Consider the following 24,335-nt stretch of genomic DNA (forward strand, 5'->3'; position numbering starts at 1 on the left):
TCTTAAATTCTGAAGGCTATGAAATGTTAGTCAAAACTGAAGTTAGTTTACCAGACTGACAAGCTCCTAAGCACCCCCTAAGTATCTGGAAGTAGGGAAATGACTGAGCTGATAAGAAGTGATGATAATCTGGCTGATACTGTGTAGAATTCTTGCAGGAAAAAATGTTGATGGCCTGTCTGCAAAACTCTTGAAATCTTAATTCCATATTTTCAATGTGTGCCTGGATTTATCTTTTCTTTTTTATTATGCTGGGAAGAAACTTCGTCTAAGTCTATCAATGGGAGTTAGTACTGTAATGAACTTTCCAAGATGGACTGATATTTTTGTGTTCTTTCAGTTGCTGCATCTCCACTACATGGTCCTGGAATGAATCTCTCCCACTCTGCATCATCACTGAGCTTACAACAAGCTTTCTCTGAGATTGGGCATGGTCAAATGACAGAAGGACCAAGTACAGCTCCTCCAGTGTTTAATCAAACAATACCACCATTTCCACCTGCGCTTTCTACCATGGCAGGCAGTGGTGCACCTCCTGCATCTATAGCTGCTCCTTCGATATCTGTTCCTTCTAGCACAGGTGTTTCTCTTCCAAGTTCTGTTACTTTGCCTTCAGAAAATGCAGCTGTTGGAGTTGCACCAAGTGCAAGTGTGCCAAGCTCTGTTTCTCCGCCTCCGGCCTCACAATCCGGACAGCAGCTGTCTGGTGGTGTGGCTTCCAGTGTGAGCGCCCCTGCTTCTTTCTCCTTAACTATCACATCCCAGCCCGCTCAGCCAGTAACTGGAGACATTACCCCTAGCATCAGCACACCAGCTTCTTTGGCACTGCCTGCTACCCAGGTTCCTGGTGTCAGTAGTCTTGGTGTTGTTGCACCAGCTGTGACATCTCAATCTACTCCTCAAATTGTAAGTAGTTTGGCAGCACCGCAGACATCTGTTGCCCTGTCTCAGGCTCAGAATGTGGCTTTGCAGCTTCCTCAGCTTACTAGTAGTGGCTCTGTCTCCAGTCTGGCAGAAACAACAGTTGTAAGTGCTCCACAATCACTACCTGAGAGTGGGCAGTCTGCAGATAAATCACAGCCCTCCAATGCAGCTGGCTTATCGCTACCAATCTCTGCACCTTTATCATCCTCTGTAGCAACAAGCTTATGTGGTTCAGTCACTCAGCCAGTGATACATCCCTTACTCATCCCACCAGCAATTACATCAACACCTGTCCTATCCCAGATTCCAGGTGCAACACCTGTGTTGCCCCAGGTTCCCCTACCTGGTGTCTTACCACAGCCAGTTACTAATTTGCCTGCAGTACAGCAAACATTGATACACAGCCAGCCCCAACCAGCTCCATTACCCAATCAACCTCATATTCACTGTCTGGAGGCTGACGCTGATGCTCAGTCCAAAGCACCTGGCATTGATGATATAAAGACCCTGGAAGAAAAGCTACGGTCTCTCTTCAGTGAACATGGTAACGTGGGAGCAGCACATCCATCAGTATCTCTGGAGACATCACTGATCATGGAAACTACTGTTATTCCTGGGATCCCAACCACTGTTGTTGCACCAACTAAACCCCTGACATCCGTTAGCACTTGTATACCTCCGAGCAGTTTGCCTCTTGGACCAGCTGGCTTGCCAGTGCTGACACCAGTCGCCACGCCTGGGCAAGTGATCACCCCAGTAAGCTATATTTCAGCACCAAGCAGCGTTGCAACAGCGGTAGTGAAACCAGGGACCTCTCCCTCGAAGCCCCCTCTTAGCAGGGTACCGGTAAGAAATGCAATGTTTGTATGAATATTCAAGTGTTGTATAGAATAGACTTCTTGAACAGAATCTGGTTTTTAAAGCAAAAATATTCAGGCAAAGGTGTCTTTGGTTATAATATTGGAAGGAAACTTTTATCTTCTGGGTGGTTTTTTTTTTTTTTTTGTTCCAAAAGGGTTTTTCTTCTGTCTACTGAAACAAATATCCAATTCTATATTGTGTGTCTGAGAACTCTCTAGTGTTACTGTTCTTTTTTCATACTCCTAAACTACAGAGAGTGAAGCAACTGTGTTTTGTCTTTATTAGTGTTTTTTAAAATAGAAGTTTGGGACCCTTGCTTAAAATAGCTTTTTATTTTATCCATAATTGTTAAAATGAGCCACAATCATTTTATGTTTCACAGACTAGTCTTGATTGCATAGTTTGGGTTTTTATCATTAGCCCTTTCCTTGACAGCAGGGATGAACTAAACTGAATATTTAAAAAAATCCCTCAGATTACATGGTGTCTCTGTTCAGAGAAGCAAGGCAAATAGGGAAAAATAAAAATTAAGGTTTCTTACCTTGCCCAAGGGTGAATAAATTAAGAATTTCCAAGAATCAGATCTCTACCGTGTGCCTCCGTGAGCCAGATTCACATTGTTACTTTCCCAGTCCTTTTTCCAAAAGCAAAGAGATAGATGGGATATAACTATCGTACCATTCCTGTGTGTAGATATTTTTCTTAAATCAAAGCAGATATGATCAGCATGAGAACCAGTAGAATAATTTCATCAATTTGACATACAGTGAGGAGGTTACAGCTAATTGGAAAAACATGTTCTTAGACTAATGCGAAGCTTGAGGCCTGAGGGAATGTCGTAACTGCTATAGCAATAACTTTTGAGGATTTCCACAGCCTCTGCAGATTTCTCCTTATTTCACTTGTTCTTATAGTTTTCTAGGAATTCCTTCCCATCTGTTTTGTTCTCAGCTATGCTATACTCAGCTGTATTCATACTGTTTCCCTACTTTGAGGTTAAGTAAAACATGTTATGAGTATAAATCTATCTCTCATGTGTTACAAATTGACTTCTAAATCCACCTCTAATAAGACCATACTGAAGTAAAGTTAATGGGGAAGAAAAAGATGGAGAGGTAAAAGGAAATGAATGGAGCAAAGATTCTGGAGATTCTTATCTGTTTCTTTCATTCGAACACCTAGCAGATATTGTAAATGATATCCTTTCCTCTCACATAGCATGGAGCATTAGAATTGTAAGTAATTCACCAACTTGGACTCAGCATTTACTTTTTAAGCCCACTGAAGCACTTCTTTCCAGTTTAGATTGTATTCGATTGCAAAGTATAGAAAATTTCTGCTATTTCAGCAGGAACATGTATCAAGGAAGCTGGGGAAGAAACTTGGATACAGGGCCATTAGTTTATGTTGAAATAAAGCTGAGAATTAAGAATCAGAAAATTGTAAAAACTTGTTAATGATTTAGGAGTAATTGGACCCGGTAGAAAATTGAAAAATGGAAACCTATAATTACAAGTGCTTGGATTTTAAATAGAATAAATGTTCAGGATTTTCACTGTCTGTTGTGGGGAAAAATATCTCATCTCTGAATTCTTCACTTCTAAATTATTCTGTGTTTTTTCAATTTTCATTTTCACTTTGTATCATTTTTGAGCTTCTAGGGTTTAATGCCTTATTTTTCTGGGGTTTACTACACTGTAGGGGAAGGAGATGTTTTGTTTGCAGTCAACTTGTTAACCTGAACACTTTTGACTTGTCTTATGAACGTATTTAAAGTGTATTTTGCCTCTTATTTATGAACTAAAGGATGAATTTACCACAGCTTAGTAAGTCACCATGCATGAGAACCAGTAATGTCCATGTATATGATCTCAGCACACAGAAAAACTGCAGTTGCCAACTGCAACTTGGCTTTAGTTCCTGACACAACATTTTGGGAACAAGAGATAATTGTGTCCAGTATCTTCACTGATCAATTATTACTGCAATCTGAACTATTAGTTAAGCTGTAATAACGTGACAGCAGGCTAGAACTGGTTCTGCTTGTTGAAGACCACGGTAGATTTTGGGCCAGTTACACACATCCAGTGGTGTTCAGTGTCATAAAAGGAAGCCAGCTGACTAATGCTGTAACTCATAGGACTGTCCTATGTTTCTGAAACTTCAGAGTTGTGGTCAAGCCTCAAGGTTATAGCTGAGAATAAGAATTGCAAATTGTGTAATGGGTCACTTAATTCCTAGGAGTTCCCACTTCCCTAACAATGGAAATAACTAACTGGAATGTACTGTCTGACCTTGCTGGGAGGCTTTGATCCCTCATTCTAACCTTTCCAGTTTCTCTAACTCCTACAACATAACCTGGATGACCTGCCCCTATCTGATTGCATGGCCTAGTCATCTTCTGTGGGTGCGCAACACCCTTCAGGTTAATTAAAAAATAATAATAATAATACCTCTGGAAATTGGTGTAAGAAGTTGATAAATATGCTTTTCAACAAGTGGAGACATCCTCAGGCATGACATTCTCTGTTTAAGTCATTGCTTGGAACTGTTTGCCAGAGGCACATGGCCTGGTGTTGTTAATGAGCCATTAAAATAGATCTGTTGTGAGGAGGTTGAGTTGAGTGCATTCTTGCACTTTTTTTATAAATGAAGCCTCTTGGAAATTTAGCTTTTTTTTTTTTTTTTTTTTTTTTAAGAAATATTGCTGTGGCGTTTCTTGCAGACTTGAAAATAAAGTAACCAAGTTGCTATGCTCATAGACAGAACAGCTTGCTTAAAATGGAAATTGTGACTACTCAATCTGGATCTAAACAATAAAAGCAAAAAACCAAACCGAACTAAAACAAAAGAAGCAAAACAAAGCCAACCAACCCAAAAACTGTCCACAGAACAGCAACAGAACAACTGAAAGACAGCCACCTATTTTGTTGCTGAGTTCCACAAAGATTCTATGCTGACTTTCCAGGGAGGAAGTCTCCACAGAAAAAACACAGAGGCCTCTGTCATAGGGCATGACTGACCGTAACTTGGTATCTGATCCTTCGGTTGTTCCATGTCTGATGGACTCGCGTTTCCTCTTGGTTATCCGTAGGTGCTACCAGTAGGTTCTGAACTTCCAGCTGGCACTCCGTCCAGTGAGCCGCTGCCACCTTTTCCAGGACCTTCACTAACTCAGGTGCTACACGACTCAGCAGATTTTATCTGCCTCTTTTTCTTTCCAAGGGCATGTTTCGATTAAACTCTCCGTTGCATGTTATTAATGTCTGTTTTTCTTGTCTTTTGGCATAGTAACCCCTTCTGTGTAAATGTAGCAGTGGGCAGAGTTGCTTCAGCACTGTAGGTTTAGCTTGTCCTTTGGGCTGCTCTACTCAATGTCTGAAATACAGGAACAGTAATTCAGGCTTGAAGTTATTCAGTATTTTAATCTGAACCGTAGAGGTTTTTGTAAAAACATAACACAGGTGAGTTTTCTTCATACAACAAAAAGTTACAGTGGCAAAGTAGCTCTTTATAGAAGCGGTATATACCACAATTAATTGTTAACGTTAATACAGAACTACTGGCTTTCAGAGTTCTTGGTTAATTTTTTTCCTTTGGTTATGACTAGACTCTTATTTCAATAGATTTTCAGTTTTGTAAAAGGTCCGTGATGCTCCTAATCCTAAACAGGAGTTGAAATATAACAGTGGCTTAGTCTTGATCAATTTCTGTTATTGTGTCCAGCAGTTAGCTTGGATGTTATATATGTGAATTGAACAGATGATCAGTTCAAGATCATAAAGGTTAAAACTGCCTTCACTTTGATTTATTAAGAAACAGAGAAAATGCAGAAGAAAAATGTATTGAGACAAAATTGTTGTATGGATCTTCTAAATGCTATGCAGTGAAATGTAAGGTGGAAACACTACAGTTTGATATACCAAGAAAAGCTGAAAAAATAACTAGGCAAAACCCATGAGATTTTGAGATGGAAGTATGCTGCTTCTGAAGGAATACTGAATAAACACAATATTATATCTTTAGAACAATATTCAAGTGTCCTTGGGGTATAATTGATCTCAGTTTTTTTTATTTTATTCAAACCTGTACAGACATTATGATTGAAAAGGTGCCTACATGAGGCTCAGAGTAACTTTCTTGTAAAAGTGACACTACCTATGTATGTGTACTTTTTATAGTATTCACTTCTTTCGTCTGTGGCTTTGGTCTGCGGAAAATACTCTTGGAATACATCTAAAATCTGCATTTTTACTGAAATCTGTCCTTTCATAGAAAGGAATTATTCATTTAAGACTTAACTATAATTTTAAAGCACTTACAATATGATAGCTACAGTATGAAGACTTGTACTATACTTACTAGCTTCATGGCTGGACTTCTTTTGGATTTCTGACCACAGAATTTTAGTGCAGACTGTGAGCTAACCTTGATAAAGTTCTGCTTCTTGTCACTCTGGTAACGGTCTTGCTCTCATCTCTTGAAATACAGCTCTTGAATTCAAGTTTCACCTATGGAAGTGCTGACATTTACAATGACCTGTAAAGGTCGTTTTATTCTTTGCAAGCTGTTCCTTTGTTGGGCTTTACAATAGCCTGTGAGAACTTTTCAGTCTGAAAGGATTTAAATTGACTGTTACACAAAGGGATAGTGGAAGAAAATTGTAAATAATTTAAACTGTGGTAGGGCAAGTTTGCTTAATGAGCTGTCATGACTTCCCTTAATTCTACAGCTAAAACTGTAAAAACAGAATTACATGTATTAGGATACTAATCTTCAAAGATTCTTTTTGAACAGGATTTCCTTTTGTTTCTCAAATGTGAGGAATGTAGTAATACCTGGTTCCAAAGGCATGAAAGGAGTTGAGCAGCAAGGCGTGTTAGTAGCTTTTATTTTGGTTATGGCATTAACAGACCCTCTTTCCATTTTCCAGTTTTTTATCATCCAGCACTGTCTGAGCAGAAGCTGCCTTTATTCAGTAATTTCTCTGGTTACCCCAATAGATGTCATTTTTCTAGGGAATCTCTCAGACAAGTTTGCATAGGATTTAGAATAGAAGTTAGAATGGAAACAGTCTAATAAGCCAGAATTACAAGATGCTGAAAGTTGGCATCTCATCTTGACTGTTCTTATTGTACTACCTTCTCAGTCCTCATGATAGAGCAGATGCAAGTTAGTAATATATCCAGACTCAGTCAATGAGTCCTTGCAGATGGCCTTTGTATTCAGAGCTGCTTCTTGGTTTTCTTTTCTTCTAAAAAGTATGTTTAAATCTTTGAAAGTGATTAAGAATACATCCATTATTTAGGAAGTATTATGCAGTGTGAAAAGGCAGAAATTTGTGCTCTGCATGCGAGAAAACAGTTGAGGTATTGCTCGTTAATTGTATCATGGAAAGGAGAGTGCCACTGTATTTGGTTTTACTTGCTGCTTTCTGGTAGGCTGAACATGATTCATGAGGAATGGGTATGTTCTGGCTCCAAACTGAGCAAGAAGCTAGTTGTCTTATGTGGGGTTGTGAGATAGTGTTAACAAGTGGAATCTTTTCCTCCAGCTGCTGGAACCTGTAGCTTTTTTTAATACTGTTCAGCCAGTTCTTTTGAAATGTGATTTTCTTGACGAGGGGAGAGATGCCAATTGGGTGATAATTCATCTGTATTCACTAACAGTGGTAGCAGATGGATCTGGAAACAATTAAAATGAGTCACGTTAAGTTCATACTACTTCAGATCATCGCTTAGAACTGGTTATCTCGGTAATCATTTCCCCCAAGCTCAACACAGTTAACCACTGGCGTGGTTCATCCTACAACACTACTGCTAAAGGCTTTCTTCTGTTTACTGTAGATGTTTCTATGAGGATTTGTGGTATAGAAAATGCAAAAATACAGCTCTCTTGTTTGTTCCTTGCAAACATCTTACCTAATTTTACCTCTCATTTGAACTTTAAAACCTGCCTTGGTGTGTGAGTTAAAATTGGAGAAGACTGATTGGATCAAATCTAGATGACTGCTAAGAGCCATTGCTGCTGTCGCATAATACGGACTGGAAAATTATTGGCTTGTCTTAGAATAGATGGGTTTGTCTTCCTTTCTGGTTCTGTCATTAGCTCATTAAACAACAATTTTTCCTTAGTACCAGTTTCATAATTAGCAGTCCAAGTACATGTCATCCCAAGACCAGTTTTTGGATAATTTGTTCCTCAGTTTTTGAAATTATGGGCATGTTTCTCTTTTTTTTTTTTTTTGTGAGTTTTCCTAGTGACGTTCATAAAGAGTTTGTGTAATCCTTGTAGACCAAAGACTGTAGAACCTGGAGACTTAGACAGTCTTTACACAATTCTTAAGGGTGGGAATGCAAACTTTGTGAAAAATGGATGTTTCAGTTAATGTTTCTTTTCTGCTTTTCCAAATGTGTTGCTTAAATTGTTTTCAGCCTTCCTGTGTTGCACATGTTAAATGTAAGCACGTAGCAAGGAAAAGACAGAAATATAAAAACAGTGCTGACTGCTTTAAATTTTAGTATTAAATGCAGCTGCAGTTTCAGAAATGTGTGTATTTTTCATGAGCTGGGGCAGCTGTTTACTGTTTCCTCTCTCATCAGTCCCAGCAGCCACTGGAAGATCTGGATGCTAAGCTGAGGAGAACCCTTAGTCCAGAGACTGTTCCAGTGACATCAGCTCCTGCCTGTGTACGTTTGCAATACTGACAAATAGTAGTCTCGAGTAACCAGTGTTTTCTCAAGTTCATGCACTAAAGTCACTGCCTCTAATATCACTGCACAAGTGCGTAGGCTTCTAATTAAAAACAGAGAGTCATCTTTCAGTGTGTGGGACAGAGCCAAGCAAAATGGAGAAAATACGTAGGTTGCAATAGATACTGTATATCCTGATGCTGGTTCTGGGATTAGTTCTTAACCCATCTTTTTTGGCAAAGCCATTAATATCACAGAACTAAAATGGGAAGTGACTATGAAACAAGGGAAAAGAGGCTGCTAAACTAGCAGTATGTGGGAAGGCAGTCATAACTTAGGAGAGATGTTTAAAGTGTAGGTTTCAATTCTTAAGACTCTATTAAAATATTGATATAAAAGGATGAAAGTGATTAACATTGATCTCCAAGTGACTATTCATGCATTACTTCTGCAGAGTAAAAGGGGAGATTCTGCTGGTACTCTTGGGTTGCAAGGCATGCAAAATCTGTTGCTGATGTTGCTTGTTTTGGAGATGAAAAGATCTTCTGTTAATCCTATGATGGATCGTTTGTTAGACCTGATGGAATTAAAAAATTCTGTAACGTGCACTATGGTAGATTACTTGGAGTTGAATCAAACTGCTGATTCTGATTATTTTTATTTTATTTCCCTCCTGAACTTCTAGTCTGTGCCCTCAGTAGCATCTACAGCAGTTACTGGTCTGGTGTCCACAGCAGCACAGTCTCTAAAAGATGGTAAGACAGCCGTTGTTATTTTGTATGATTTCTTAGCACAGAGATTTAATGCAAAACTGAAACGGGCTAGCAATTTGTAAGGATATAACCTCTTCTAATAAGTCATGCAGTGACAATTCCTTAAGAATTGTTGTAGTTTTTAGCAAATAAACTGACATTTTCAACCGTAGACCAAGAGAAGGGAATGGAACACGCATTTTATAGAACTCTGTATGTAAAGCTGACTAAAATGATAAATTAAACCTTGCAAAGAATCTTCAGTATGCTCCTAAGGTACAGATTCACAATTTGAAAGGACTGCTTCCTATCTCTTGTGATATTCTTGAAAGCAATTGTAGAACGTCTCCATTTTGTGTTGTCATGCTGCATTCTGTATTTAGGATATCTCCCCTTAATTGGAGAATTTAATTTCTACTGAGACAAAAAAGGGTGGGGGCCAAACTTAATTAAAGAAACAGTAAGAAAAAAGGACTGTTTTCTGAACAGTGCTGAAACTTGAATGATAAATGACTTTCAAAACTAAATGAGTTCAATTGTTAGGGGTGCAGGAGTGGGGATGCAACCAAACAACCCACGCTTCAAGAATAGCCTGAAACTTAACAATCACTATTCCCCTACTCATTGTAATTTTAAAAATCTTCGTTTTTTTAAAAGGGACTGTTAATTTGCTACTAAAATTATTTCTAATTTATTTAGTAAACAACATTTAGATTGCAAGCTCAATGACAGAACTTTAAAAGCTAATAAAACCAACAGAAAAATAAAATAGCCCCTTTCTGGTATGCTTGATAGATAACTATGTTGTTAAGCTCCTTCTCCTATTAGAAAATTAGTTCCTCTGCCTGTTAATTTTAGGTAATAAAGTAAGCAAAGTGAAAAGTTGCTGAATAAACCCAACAAGCTGTCCAACAGAATTAGTTTAAAAATAGAATGTTATTTCTCAGCTTTGTAACCTTATACTGCTAGTGCATACAACAATAAAATCAGGAGCTACCATCTAAGGATCCAGCTCTGAAGGCTTCACGCAGCCCTGAGTAAATGTTTATACCATTTCTTAAATGTACCACTTTTCTATTAAGAAATTGCCTCCAGCATTTGAAATTTATGTAGTCACCATGGGTATGGAATTGAAATATGTTTTCTTAGATAAATGTCACTTGTTTTTTATTTTTGGTTACTTCACATCCCTGCTTTTTTGTCACAGTGTAAAAGTATGCTTCTGTCAAGTGTACTGCACAATAGAACTTTATAGAAAAATACTTAATTCTAAATTTTTGGTTTGATATTATACATGGCAGAGCTGAGAAAGGAGATCAGGTTCCATGAGTCCAAAGACATGCTAATTTTCCTCTCAATCCCATTTCCTTTATTTGTTTGGTCTTTTTTAGCTTCAGCATCGTGTGGTGGAGAAAGCAGTGGTATGGCTTCCACACCAGGAGCTGGTGTTCTTAAGATGGGACGGTTTCAGGTAGGTTCTGGGGGAACCTTATAGCAGGCTTCCAGTACCTGAAGGGGCCTACAGCAAAGCTGGAAGGGAGTTTTTATAAGGGCAGGTAGTGATAGGACGAAGATAAAGGGCTCTAAACTGGAAGAGGGTGGATTTAGACTACATATCAGAAGGAAATTCTTTTCTGGGAAGGTGGTGAGACATTGGAACTAGTTGCCCAGAGGGGTTGTGGATGCCCCGTCCCTGGAAGCATTCAAGACCAGGCTGGATGGGCTTTGAGCAACCTGGTCTAGAGGGAGGTGTCCCTACCTATAGCAGGGGGGTTGGAACTGGATGGTCCTGCCCAACCCAAACCATCTATGATTCCATGTTAAACTGATTTGGTTGTTCATAGAGAATCCTCACCAAGCAGTGAGCAAGTAATTATTTTCCCCCCTCGTATGGTTCTGCTATGTAATGTAAATAAGTGCATCACGTTAAGGAGGAACTTAGAAAGTCTATATGATTGCATTTCTATTGTAGGTATCTGTGGCAGTGGATGATGTGCTGAAAGAGAGTGACAAACCTGAGACTAAGCCGCTGCAATTTGAAACCACCTCCTCTGATTCCTCCCCTCTTTCTGGGAGCAGTCCAGAAAGTACCTTGGTAAAGCAGGCTGGAGGGCGGAAAAGCGAGGCTGTGGCACATGGCATTCCTCAGCCAGTTCCTGTGCTGCAGCTGCCAGTAGATGATGGTCAGCCTACTAAGGTTGGACGCTTTCAGGTAACAACAACAACAGATCAAGTGGGGCGCTTCTCAGTGTCAAAGACTCAGGATGAGGTCACCTGTGCAGAGAGAGAGCCAATGACTCTCCCTCTCTCTGTGGACTTGGAACAAGTTGCTTCTTCAGCTGCAGCCCCTAGGAAAGAGTTGGAGTCGAGGCAGTCCCCACATATGAACGGTCCGTCCTCTGAACCAGAGGCTGCTTTCTTGAGTGGAATGGCTAAGGATCTGGATGATGGCTCAGCGAGCCCAGACTCCCTCCAGGCCACAGCATCAAAAATCAGCCTCCCTGTTCAGAGTCTTAGCAACTCATTCAATTCTTCCTACATGAGCAGTGACAACGAGTCAGATATTGAAGATGAAGACTTGAAGTTGGAACTCCGTCGATTACGGGAGAAGTAAGGCTTTTTCCTTCCCTTGTGCATGTGTGCAATGTGTAGCAAAGGCTTAATATGAATTTCATTTCATTTCCTCTGGACTTCACTTTTCACAAAGGAAAAAAGCTAGCCTTCTTTAAAAAAAAACTAAAACTTTCTTAAGTGTCAGGACCCACTGTCAGTGTTTACATGGGAAGTAAAATTCTTTAGTGGAAAAGTAATACATAATGATTCCAAACAACAGGTATATGCACTTGGTAATCTGTAATCTCAATGTGTGTGCTCAAATACAGATTGCCACGCTGTGGATAAATCTGTGTAGATGTACAGAAGTTTTTGCATATCTCTATTTGGCTAGAAAGGTGGACCCGGGTGAACCTGATGAGGTTCAACACGGCAAAGTGCAGAGTTTTGCACTTGGGCCGGAGGAATCCCAGGCATCCATACAGACTGGAAGGAGCGGTCCTTGAGAGCAGCCCTGTGGAGAAGGACCTGGGGGTCTTGATAGATGAAAAACTTAACATGAGCCAGCAGTGTGCCCTTGCGGCTCGGAAGGCAAATGGTATCCTGGGCTCCATCAAATGAGGGGTGGCCAGCAGGGACAGAGAGGTGATTGTTCCCCTCTACTCTGCTCTTGTGAGGCCCCATCTGGAAAACTGCATCCAAGTGTGGAGCCCCCAGTACAAAAAAGGCAGGGAGCTGTTGGAGAGGGTCCAGAGGAGGGCCACAAAGATGATCAGGGGACTGGAGCGCCTCCTCTGTGAAGACAGGCTGAGGGAGCTGGGCTTGTTCAGCCTGGAGAAGAAAAGGCTGCGCGGTGACCTCATTGCAGCATTTCAGTAGCTAAAGGGAGCCTACAAACAGGAGGGGAGTCAACTCTTTGAAAGGGTAGATAACTGCAGGACAAGGGGAAATGGTTTTAAGTTGAGGGAGGGGAGATTTAGGTTGGATATCAGGGGGAAGTTCTTTACAGAGAGAGTGGTGAGGTGCTGGAACAGGCTGCCCAGAGAGGCTGTGGATGCCCCGTCCCTGGAGGTGTTCAAGGCCAGATTGGATGGGGCCCTGGGCAGCCTGGTCTAGCATTAAATGTGGGGGTTGGTGACCCTGCATGTGGCAGAGGAGTTGGAGCTTCATGATCCTTGAGGTCCCTTCCAACCCTGGCCATTCTGTGATTCTTTGATCTCTGAAATTTAGTAGATAGTGGAAACATTGTTGTCTGCCTTGAAAATGACACTCAACTTTGCATTTCTAGTAAGTGATTCTGGTGTTCTCCACTTCCTGGAGAATCTCTGTTGATTTAGAAGAAAATTGAGAAGTCAAAGAATGTGACCTAATATTGAACATATTGAAAGCTGACTTTTTAGGACAGCTGGCAACTGCTCTGAAAAAAATGCTTCAATATGAATGTTGAAGCCTCCAATGCCATATGTTTCATAAAATAATGTTCTAGCTATTCCTGTAGCATTTATGATGAATGATTTCATGTGTTTGTTGTGTGTTCTTGTTTATACATATGTTTATTCTGGTTTTGAGATTACAACACTGGAAACTTTGCATTGGAATTCCTAGTCATCGTTAGACAAAATGGAAAAAAACAAGCATTTTGCCATAAGTATTCAGCAATTGTTTGTGGAAGGGATTTATTTCATCTGCTCTTAAATGTTTATGAGAGTTTGACCAAACAAGCTGGTCAAGCTTGACTGGAGGGGAGGGATTGTTACCTATACTACAGCTATGTGCATACGCTTTTTTAAGTGATGTTCTTGTAACTTGTTAGGCACCTTAAAGAGATCCAGGAGCTGCAGAGTCGCCAGAAGCAGGAGATTGAATCACTATACACAAAACTAGGAAAGGTCCCACCTGCAGTCATTATTCCCCCTGCTGCACCCCTTTCGGGAAGGAGGAGACGACCCACTAAAGGAAAAAGCAGCAAATCCAGTCGTAGCAGCTCCCAGGGAAATAAGAGTCCACAGCTATCAGGTAAGGCTTTCTCACTTTTTTTTTTTTTTTTTTAATAAGATAGAACTGACAAGGTGCTACCAGGTCACTTCCAGACTGATACAATTCTTCTGCTGCACCTTATTCTCCTGTACTCCTTACTTCAAGCTCCTCCACTGCTTGGACTACAACGTCATTTAAGTTGCTTTTGCTAGTTGTTAGTCTTGCCTGTGGCTTCTGCAATTTACTCAAACTATATTACATTGTTTTGTAAGAGCAGTTTAAAATTGTGGGTATGTATTGGTTTGTTTTGGGTTTTTTTTTGTTTGTTTTAGTTTGGCTTGTTTTTTTGACATTAGTGATAGGGCTATAAGAGGACTGAGAATCAATCCAGAGTGAAAAATATAGATTTACAGAGGGATTTTTTTTTTCCCATAGAATCATAGAACCCTTAGAGTTGGAAGGGGCCTTTAAAGGCCATCTAGTCCAACTCCCCTGCAATGAACAGGGATACCACAGCTGAATCAGGTTGCCCAGGGCCTGATCCAGCCTTGCCTCAAAGGTCTCCAGGAATGGAGCATCAACTACTCTTGTTTTCTTCTGAAACTGATTTTACAGAATGGGAATGTATCTTCATTCATCTTCAAAAAAGATTTTTCATACTTAATAGCACTTAAGCATGATATTGCCAGAAACCAAAGTCACAACTGATGGATATTAAACTAGTGAATTTTTAGGGAGTGACAATTCTTTGTACTTAGCAAATTGAGAATATTTCAGTTATCAAGGCTTCATTTCTCACTGGGACAGTTTTTATAATAAATTGAAAAATAGTGTCATCTGGGTGTCAGATGTTATGTATATGTAGATGTCACTCAAATCCTGCCCATGAGCAGAAATATTTGTTTTACACGCTGACTTTGGCAGCTCCATGTGATGTAGCAGGATCTGTATCCAGTTGCACTGTGCTCACTTCTGGTTTATTATATAATAGAGGAACTCTGTGTGAGCATGTGACAGTGAACTAGCAGTGAATTCCCTTAAGATTGAAGTAAAGAAAAATTATTTTAGTCTTAATATTCTCTAAATGCTGGTGTAGTCCTTCCTCTGCCTCTCTCTCACCTGGAATTGTCAAGTCCAGAGAATGAATGTACTTCCCCACCCCTGCATTTTTCCTCCATAACTTAGTCATACAGTCAACAGTTCTGCTGTTCTCCCTTGAGTGCACTGAAAAAAAGCTTAGAAAATGACACGGGGAAACTGAAACATTCAATGTGTTTTGCCTTCATTCTTCCTCCAGGCAATTTGTCAGCTCAGAGTGCACCATCAGTCTTGCCCCCGCAGCAGACTCTTCATCCTCCTGGTAGTGTGCCAGAGACTGGACAGAACCATTTGTTACAGCCCCTCAAACCTTCACCTTCTAGTGAAAACCTCTACTCTGCCTTTACCAGTGATGGTGCCCTTTCAGTACCAAGCCTTTCTGCGCCAGGCCAAGGTAAGACTTCAGACGGATGCAGCTTTACTGCTGGTGAAAGAATGATCTACTTGATGCCACTTGATGTTTAATACACGTCATAAAATAGACAGGGAATTCAACCCCAATGCATGCAAACTGATAAGAGCGTATGTTTTGCAACTACATTGATAGCTTCTCACATAAACAGAGGGTGCCAGGAACATTAAAATAATTAATAAATAGCATGTGGCCCTGTCTGCTATAATGAAAACACCAAGGAGAACACAAGAGAATGCAGTGTGGTGGCAGCAAGCAATATTCTTCTGACCTGAGAGGAAAAGGTGTTGGCTGAAAGGGTGAGGAAAAAAGGAGAGATGGAGGAAAGGTAGGTTCAAATGTGAGATTAAGGAAGAGGCAGAACAGATTTGTTGATAATAGGTAATTGAAATGGTAGGAAAATTTCAGAAGACTCACTCTTTCTTGAATTTGAAACTGCTGTGGCTGTTTCTGTTAATGATTTTTTGGCAATAAAAGGTAAAAAAGAAGGATTATGTTCTGCATTTATGTGCTAAAGAGTTATCCTGGAAAGCAGCATAGGAAGATGGAATGGTGTAGGAATAAAAATGTTCATTTTATTCAAGTTGTGGATTACTTAGGTAGTATCAGATCATCTCTCACTCAGCCCTGATCTATTTTGGAGGGAGGACTTTTTTCAGTTTTGTCAGTTGCTCAGGAGATGATAGTTTGATTCTTTTGCTTCTGTGAACGTAGTTGCTTCAGTTTTTTATGCATTAGCATCTTTTTGAAAAGCTTTACCATTGACTGATTAAATGCATCAAATCAAACAAATATTACTGCTGAATTTGGAGAAGTACAAATGGAAAACAGAAATTGACTTTTTGAAAGAATTCTGGGAAGAATTTTCTATAGAGATTTTTGTGTTGAACTGTTCAAGCATTTTGGAGCTACTTGCACCTCCTTGTATCTAGAGTTGTACAGTATCTTCTACAATTAGATGCTTTTGCTGGTGTTTGGCTTTCCTACCAATGGAAACTCCATTGCTGGGTTATAAACCAGAGGTTAACACGGCAAACTTGGCCTCATGTCCGCTGTATTGAAGGCGAGTCTCTTCACTCCGTATGTTGTCTGCATACTCTTTGGTCCACTCTGAAGCTTATTCTTGTGTGCCATGTTAATGCATTTCACCCTTCCAACCTCAAGTTGCTAACATCTTGTAGTGGTATTCTGTCTCTTCTCCTCTCCTTTCTCTGTTCTTCCCGTTTTTGTTTTCTCACAGGCTGTGCGAAGTTTAACTGTGCATCTGAAAGAGTGACGTTCAAGCCTGGTGGCAGGAGGACCCGATTTCTGAGTACGCCCTGCTTGGCTCTTTGTGTGTAACACCTTTACTCCTTCCTTGTCTTTTTTGTTTTGTCTTTTTGTTTTCTTCTGCTGCTTGGATCTGTTTCATGCAGCCCATCCTCATCTGCCGCCTTGTATTCCCTCCCATTCCATGGCTAGGCTGAGTTGCTCTTAGCATACCTTTAGAAGTTTGGGTTCTCGTGTTAGGTATTCTGTTTTTAAACCGTTTTAACAAATGCTGATTTCTCTAAGCTTTTGGTAGAAACTTTTCTGGGTAGGTCAGTGAAAAGGCAGAAATTGAGGTTGGCTTGCCAGATGTGGTACACTGGGCCTTTTCTTTTGGCCTGCTTATGAATTACGCTTCAGTACATATTAGCTGCCATGAGACATGCAGGGGAACTATTCTTTCCCAGGGAAATAGTGAGGAAGATTTGTTTCCCAAATTATTCCTTTGTTGGGCACTGTTGTAACTGATGGCGGAGGGGATGTGTTGCTTCCTTCCAGCAGTGTGCTTACTGTGCAAGTTGGGTGTTTATGCATGCTGTCAGCACCAGTGCTGATCACAGTGCAGAGCATTGATGCCACCTGTAGGCACTTAACATTGACATCTTGTGTTCATTAGCAGATGGAGAGTAAAAGATTGAAACTTAAAAATAGTTACAGAATAATTTCAGATCAACTCAAATGGGCCACAGATTTAGAAGCTCTTAGTGTGAATCAGAGACAGATTAATATGATGCACATAGCAGTGCAGGTGGGGAAATGGTCATCTTCAGACGTTCTGTCAACCCGTGCAAGTTACCTTGCAGCCTTTCTCAACATCCTTTTGCTGGTGCTTACATTACGCCAGATTAAAAAAGAGAGCCTCAAACTTCTGATGTGATTGTCTGAACTAACAGTGTGCTTGGGCTGAGGCTGCTGCTGCAATGCTTCTTTTTTTTGGGGGGGGGAGTGCTGCGACTTCTCCCATGCTGCTGCTGCAGGCTGGACCCTTTGAATGCTCTGACATTTGTTTCCCAGACTCCAGAATGACTTGATGTGAGAGTTCTGAATGCTGAAAAGAGACTTTCAGTTGCTGCACTGCCTAATGTACCATGCATCTGTAGCATCTGTCTTGCTGCAGTTGGCAGCCAGAGAATTGTGTGCAGGAATGAGACCTGGCCTTCTGCAGAGACAGCTGCAATACAACCAGCATGATCCTCCAAGGCAGTGGAGTCAGAGAGGGGAAACATATTTGTGGCTGCTGAATTTTGCAATGATACCTCATTGGATTTTAGATATATTACTGTGCGGATGTGCAGTAACAAACATCTGCAGTTCAAAGACTTAGCAGCTCCATTCTTGGAAATACTTACATGCTTACCAAAGCTAACTCTTCAAAATCCTCCCTTGTCTGCCCCATCATTTTTTGGGGTAGAGACTATAATGAACAACTATCCACTTCTGGAATTGGCAGCAAACTGAGTGTGAGAGTGTCATGTATTTCTAAGGCTCTGGCTTGCTGCAAATTGTACACCATCTGGCTCTAAGAATACATTGGCATATCCTTTGCCTGTGGAGCTTGTGCTAAGAAAAATGGATTCTTTTTGAAATGTGTGTTGTAGCTGTCCTGCGAAAGCAGGTCATACTCGTAAAGGCACGGCACAGCTTGGCCTGGCACTCAGCTCATTACAGGCTGCTTGCTTCCTGGAGTCCTGTCCTTTGAGTGCTATTGCAGACTGTTATGGAGAGTGACAACTGGGAAAGATGCTGGGTTCGAATCAGCAGCATTGAGGAAACAGTGCAGTAACTGATGCTTGTAACTGTGCAGCGGGAGAAATAGAGTGGTACAGCCTGGCAGGGAAGGTCTGTCCCACAGATGTGGGGAGGCCTGAGAGAACAAGGTGACAAACCATGAGTGCACTTGGCTTATCAAATTCTTCTTACTTGGTGACAGTCAAACTTGATAGCTGTGAAATGCTTTCTGCGCCCTGACAAAAATGCAAGATGTGTTTGCTTTGCTTTTGTAGTAACAGCCAATTGAAACCGTAATGTTTCCTGCCATTCTTCACTACAGTTTGGGAATTCTGAAATACTGAAAAATAAATGCAGAAGGCCAAACCATTTCTTTTTCTAAAAATACAGCTCATGAAACTGTCAGAGCAATCTTGGGCTTTTTCCTAGAACATACCAGAACTTTCAAGAGCCCTGCTGTGCCATGCCCTCTGTTTCTCACCAAGCTTTTCGTACTGTTTGCTGATACTAAACATTTCTCACTGTTTCTCTTATCTTTAACAAATGACTCTCTCTTTGTGCTTCAGGGAAGATGGTGAAAAAAGTCTGTCCTTGCAACCAGCTCTGTAGTAATTATCTTATTTCTGTTATCTCCAACTCCTGACTGTAAAGCTGTTCATTGGCTTTTTCTGGTCACCGAAGCCTTGCCTCCCTGACTCTGTCTCTAGCACAGCATCTGTCTGTCTCTGTTATGACCTCTAATGTGTGTACTTGGTTGTTAGCATATCTGTACAGCGTGGCCTTTGCAGAAAAGTGGAGGCAGAGCCTCACCTTCCCTGAGCAACTCCTTCCTCACTGCTAATAACAGTGAATTGAGCATTGAGGACAGCTGCTCACTGCGATGTGCTAACACTGTAGCTTTGAGCAGCTGGTTTCTTTACATATCTGATGGGTTCTGCCACCTCAGTGACAGCTCCAATGGCAGAGAGTCCTTCAGCGTTGCAAGAGTAAGCCATCTGATCTTTATCCATGTCCTTAAGTAAGAGATGTGTAGAAAAGCCAGCGTATGGTCACGTCACTGAAGACTGCTTAAAGCTGCCTTTTGACAGTGCCTTTCTCACTCATGGTGAGATTTTAAAATAATAATAATAATAATAAAAAAAGCTGGGTGTAAAATGAAGGCATTGTAGGTGGCAGGCTGAAGAAGGAGAAGCCTGTTTCACTTCAGGTTCCTCGTGTCAGAGCAGGACTGGGAATGGCTGCTGTGACCAAGCAGGAATGCGGGGGTTTGTTTCCATTAAATGCCACGAATTGAAACACTTCCTTCTCACACTCTTCTGGATGGCAGCTTCAGTAGGTGGCAACTACATCAGGGTTAAAATGTGAAGTTCCTAAGAAGTCAGTTTTTACATTGATACTATGGGAGCTCCAGTAATTTTACAGCTCGCCTCTAATAGCATAGGTTGGTCTGCCTCAGGTTTTCTGTGACCTGAGATTGCAGCTCCATACTAAAATCACTTTTCAGACAAAGCTCTTTGCCCCCCACTTTTCCTATCTACCTTAAACCCTGGACTAAACCTTCAGCCAGTCCTCATCAGAACACTTCTGCTTTTCTAAACAATTCTTCACATCTTTGGCTGAATGCACTGTAGTATTTCGTGATTAACTCTCTCCATTGCACAGCCTGAAGAGGCTCTTCAGCATAGAGCCATGATCCCAGGTTGCCAGCTGTGCACTTACTGATTAACATAGAAATATGAGACATGAGAACCAGATATTGGCCATCATGAAGAGTATGAGAGTGAGTGTGTCAATCCCTGCATGAGCCCTCATGGTGGAATGTGGTTGTTACTGGTTCCACACCTCATCTTGAGTACCTCTTTGTTGTTTTTGCCTGTTATGTCTTTAATTTCACCTTCTTTTTCTCGGTCACTGTTGTTATTAAATAAGATGTGGTGCATGCTTGAAGTTTTCATTATTTTATTGTAGATTTTTCCTTGCCACCTTACGGTATGTTTCTGTTAGCACTCATCTGAGCTGCAGCTGCACTCCCTGGTCAGGGAACCCTATTCTCTCCTTTCCTGTGCACTGTTGCATGACTCTGCCTGCCTGTAACAGCTGCTGTCCCTCTGGTGAGCACCCTCACTGGGAGCCATCTCCATGCTTGAGCTGGATCTGGTGGGAGGGAGGTGTGTCCTTCCCTCTTCAGCACTACTAGAGGCGGTAACACTTTGCTTATTTGTCCTGCGTAGTAAGTATGTCACCTTCCTAATTCACTCCTTAATATAAAGCATTCCTGCAGGGGTTTGGAGCCAATTCGTTCTTTGATGCTATGGTTGCAAGGAGTGTGGCTGCTAGCCAGGGAGAGTAGCACAGAGGAATTAGAATTGCAGAATCATTAAGGTTGGAGAAGACATCTAAAATCATTGAGTCCAGCCAACAGCCCATCCCCACCCTGCCCACTGCCCACATCCCTCAGTGCCACATCCACACGGTCACTGAACACCTCCAGGGGTGGTGACTCCACCACCTCCCTGGGCAGCCTGTGCCACTGCAGCACCGCTCCTGAGAAAACAGCTGTCAGGCAGGAGACAATGACTATCATTTGGCCTTGGCAATGGAGATGACTGTCTTTGCTAGGATTTTTGATCCTCAACTTTTAAAATCAGTTTTCTCCAGAAATTCTGCCATACTCTCAGGTTTCCCTGGGCTTCCCAAATGCAGCCTTCAGAGCAAGCAGGTAGAAATATTTGAGGCTATTTGAAAACCAGTTAGGTGAAGATGCTTGCAGTGAATGCAGGGTTTAGCTCTACACTGACAGGAATGTATTATGTTTAGTTGGTTTTGAGCCAAATGGATTTGAGAAATGTAGATTCATTCTGCCTTCTCCATGGTCCTACTGGTCCCATGGAAATGAAGATACTTCTGGGATGTATTCATTCCACATCTGGAATGAAGATACTGCTGGGAATTCAGAATTCTTACCTGATAATAAACAGCTTTTGCTACTGCTATGATATCTGTCTCGTGAAAAGCTTCATTTTGAGTGAAGCTGCTTGCTTACAAGGGTGAGGCAGTGAGCGAGGCTACTGAACACAGAACTTCTGGATGTTTTCTGCGGGGTGCTGTTCAGCAAACTTTTTAGAAGAACCAAATTCCCAGTATTCATGTGAAGGGCTTTTGTTCTTGTGGTCAACCCAATGAACAGAAAATTGTCAGAGCACATCCAAGGAACTGGTCTCATTTCTGCCTTCTTTAAGCTGTATTAGTCATTTGCATCTGAAATGCTTATTCTTCTGACTAGGAAATCTGAACATAATGGCAAAAAAAGTGCTTTCAGAGGCAAAAAGCAAAATTTAACACAGTGCAGACTTCCCCTGCTGATCCCCTCTCTATAGTGGATATGAAGACAGTCCCGTCTGGTTATCCTCAAGTATGGCAGCTATTGGAAACAACAGTTGTTGTATCTCACTGTGGCTTTTTGTGTAATCTGAGTGAATTTTTCCTCTTCATTTTATGAAGTGGAGATAATTTTCTACAGAGCAGCTGGCTGTGCTGTTTGTAGTACTCCATATTCAGCATCCAGCATTGTCCTCTAAGGTGGACTTGTGTTGGTAGTGGTTGCTGCTGATTAAATGGTATAGGATGAAAGAATGATACAACTACTGTCATTTGGTGCTGAAATCTAATCTCTTTTTTCTTCTACAAAGACCTATAGGCTGCTGCCGTTCCCCTGTAAAGATGACTACTTGCAGGACTTCTTGAAGGAAACATCTGTGAAATATTAATAATCTGAGGAAATGCCTATAGGAGTCCTCGTAGTTCCTACTTCAGCTTGTCTTGGAATTGAAACCTAGACTTAAATTGCATGGCATTTTAATTGGCTCTCTATCGTTGTACCGTTGCCACGATTATTAAATTCACTGGAGGAAGCTGATCTTGACCCCAAATTTTGACTCCCATTTCTTGTGTTTTTAGGGACCAGTAGCACTAACGCAGTCGGGGCTACAGTGAACAGCCAAGCACCCCAGTCTCAGCCTACTGCTATTGCCTCCAGCCGAAAAGGGACTTTCACAGACGACCTGCACAAGCTGGTAGATAACTGGGCCCGAGATGCCATGAACCTGTCTGGCAAGAAAGTTGGCAAAGGGCATAGCAACTATGAGGTAAGATTTAACCCATGAATGTTTACGGTAAGAAGCTGTCGGGTCTCATTGCTATCTCAGAATGTCAACCAGGTGGAGTACGGTTACCATGTATCTTGGACAACTGCGCTACAGAAATGTTGGGTAAACCTTGTGTGCGCAGTATGATATTGCGTGCTCTGGAAGAGAAGAGAGATAACTGAAGAGCGAGGCCATGGTGTGTTCTTCCAGACAGCCATTTGGAACAGCCTGTGGGCCAAGGGGATAGCCGTTGGTTTGTAAGAGTGACCGTTTAACTTGGAGGTTGGATTTTCTTTCAGGGCCCTGGAATGGCAAGAAAATTCTCGGCACCAGGTCAGCTCTGTATCTCTATGACATCTTCCCTGGGTGCTACGCCCATCTCTGCAGCATCAGCTACCTCTTTAGGTCCCTTCACAAAGGCCATGTGCCCTCCGCAGCAGTACGGTTACCCAGCAGCGTCTTTTGCCGCTCCGTGGAGCGGGACAAGCGGTCCGGCACAGCAACCACTTGGCCAGTTCCAGCCCGTTGGTGCCGCGTCTTTGCAAAGCTTCAACATCAGCGGTTTGCAGAAATCCATCAGCAACCCTCCAGGCTCCAACCTGCGGACCACTTAGCCCCGCTCGGAGACCGTGCTGGCTAGACCTCGGGACAGGACGTGGGGAGGGAGACGGGGCCCTTTGTCAACTCCTAGTGCTGCAATGAACTGGTTGCTTGCCAGACTGGGAATGAATTTCTCTTTTCCACCCATTGCTGTTAACTTTCTGTAAAGGGGGCTTCCCCACATGCTTTCAAGGGGGAGGAGGATGATCGGCATCCTTACGATGGGACAGTTCTTTTGACTTGATGGGTCCCGCTCTCGTGTGAAGCGAGAGCCGTGAAGATCGGTGATGGGGGCGGTTAACGCAGTCTTGCTGTAACATTTCTCTGGTTTGAGGCCGAATCCGCGTATGTCAAGATGGGAGAGTTGAATCCTAGCATGAGGCTTTAGCACACTTCTCTCCCTGAACATCCGAGACCAGCTGTCCAAATCCCCCTCCTCTCCCTCTCCCCACTCGATCGTATTTGGCTCCAGAACGATGGGGCACCCGAATGGACTTGCAGTGCAGCCCGTGCTTGATAGGTCATTACTGCTTTAAGTAAGATATTAACAGCTTTGACTGCAGCATTAGAGCAATTTAAATTGTTTAAAAATTTTAAAAGTTCCCTGCGGACATGTACTTACCATCAGTTTTGATGTGGAAACACTGTGATATATAAATGTTGTTGGACAACAGTAGTTTAAAAATGAGTGGAATATAGAGGGTTAAAAAAGTTAAAAAGTAAAAAATGGGAAAAAAAGCTAGCTATATCCTTATACTTATTGGAGACACTTTAACTTTTTCCTTTGTATTTTCATTGTATTAGATAAATAAATGTGAATGTAAAATTGTATAAATTAATGTACTTGAATACTTGTCTGTTCTCCCAGTATGCTTGCTGGATATTTTAGTGCCTTGGACTTCTATTGCTTCTGCAGTTAGCGTTGTCTTCCCAGCAGAGCCCAGGTGGACAGAGGGCAAGTTCAGAGAAGGCCGCGTTGGTTGTACCTGTGGACAGGGGCCTTACTGCCGGCGTAGCGATAGCGATACCGCGATACCGCGTAGAGGAGGTGCAGCGGGTTGGAACCAGGCTCCGTGTGTTGGGAAACTTGGCCGAGGGGGTGAGCCGATGTTGCTGGTGTGATGAGGGCCAGGTGGGGTGGGACGGAGGGTTGTGCGTGAAGCCAGGATGAGACGAAGCGCCGTTGTGTAGAGGCAGGAGGTCTGGATCAGGAATGGAGAGGATGGGGAGAAGGTGTGTCTATGGGAAGGGTCCAACTTAAGATGCAGTGTGACTCCACCTGTGA

The 24,335-nt window shown here is 41.8% G+C and overlaps 1 protein-coding gene across 14 annotated transcripts in view; it reads left to right on the top strand.

Moving 5' to 3' along the window:
* Positions 1–23,885, top strand: part of WNK1 (WNK lysine deficient protein kinase 1) — a 98,714-nt gene extending 74,829 nt beyond the window's left edge. For 7 of the 14 annotated variants that reach the window (XM_090145093.1, XM_090145104.1, XM_090145034.1 and 4 more), the window contains 12 exons: positions 341–1,770; positions 4,880–4,963; positions 8,388–8,474; positions 9,163–9,232; positions 10,621–10,700; positions 11,202–11,839; positions 13,596–13,798; positions 15,057–15,251; positions 16,510–16,602; positions 18,872–18,913; positions 22,263–22,450; positions 22,750–23,885. In XM_090145093.1, the coding sequence (XP_090001219.1) occupies positions 341–1,770; positions 4,880–4,963; positions 8,388–8,474; positions 9,163–9,232; positions 10,621–10,700; positions 11,202–11,839; positions 13,596–13,798; positions 15,057–15,251; positions 16,510–16,602; positions 18,872–18,913; positions 22,263–22,450; positions 22,750–23,064 (3,425 nt within the window). In that variant the 3' untranslated portion in view covers positions 23,065–23,885. The remainder of the gene's footprint in view (positions 1–340; positions 1,771–4,879; positions 4,964–8,387; positions 8,475–9,162; positions 9,233–10,620; positions 10,701–11,201; positions 11,840–13,595; positions 13,799–15,056; positions 15,252–16,509; positions 16,603–18,871; positions 18,914–22,262; positions 22,451–22,749) is intronic. The other 7 variants (XM_090145070.1, XM_031589861.2, XM_031589863.2 and 4 more) reach the window with 4 other exon arrangements.
* The last annotated feature ends 450 nt before the right edge of the window (positions 23,886–24,335 follow it).

The sequence above is a fragment of the Phasianus colchicus genome, chromosome 1 (assembly GCF_987193195.1).
Source record: "Phasianus colchicus chromosome 1, bPhaCol1.hap1.1, whole genome shotgun sequence".
Lineage (NCBI taxonomy): Eukaryota > Metazoa > Chordata > Aves > Galliformes > Phasianidae > Phasianus > Phasianus colchicus.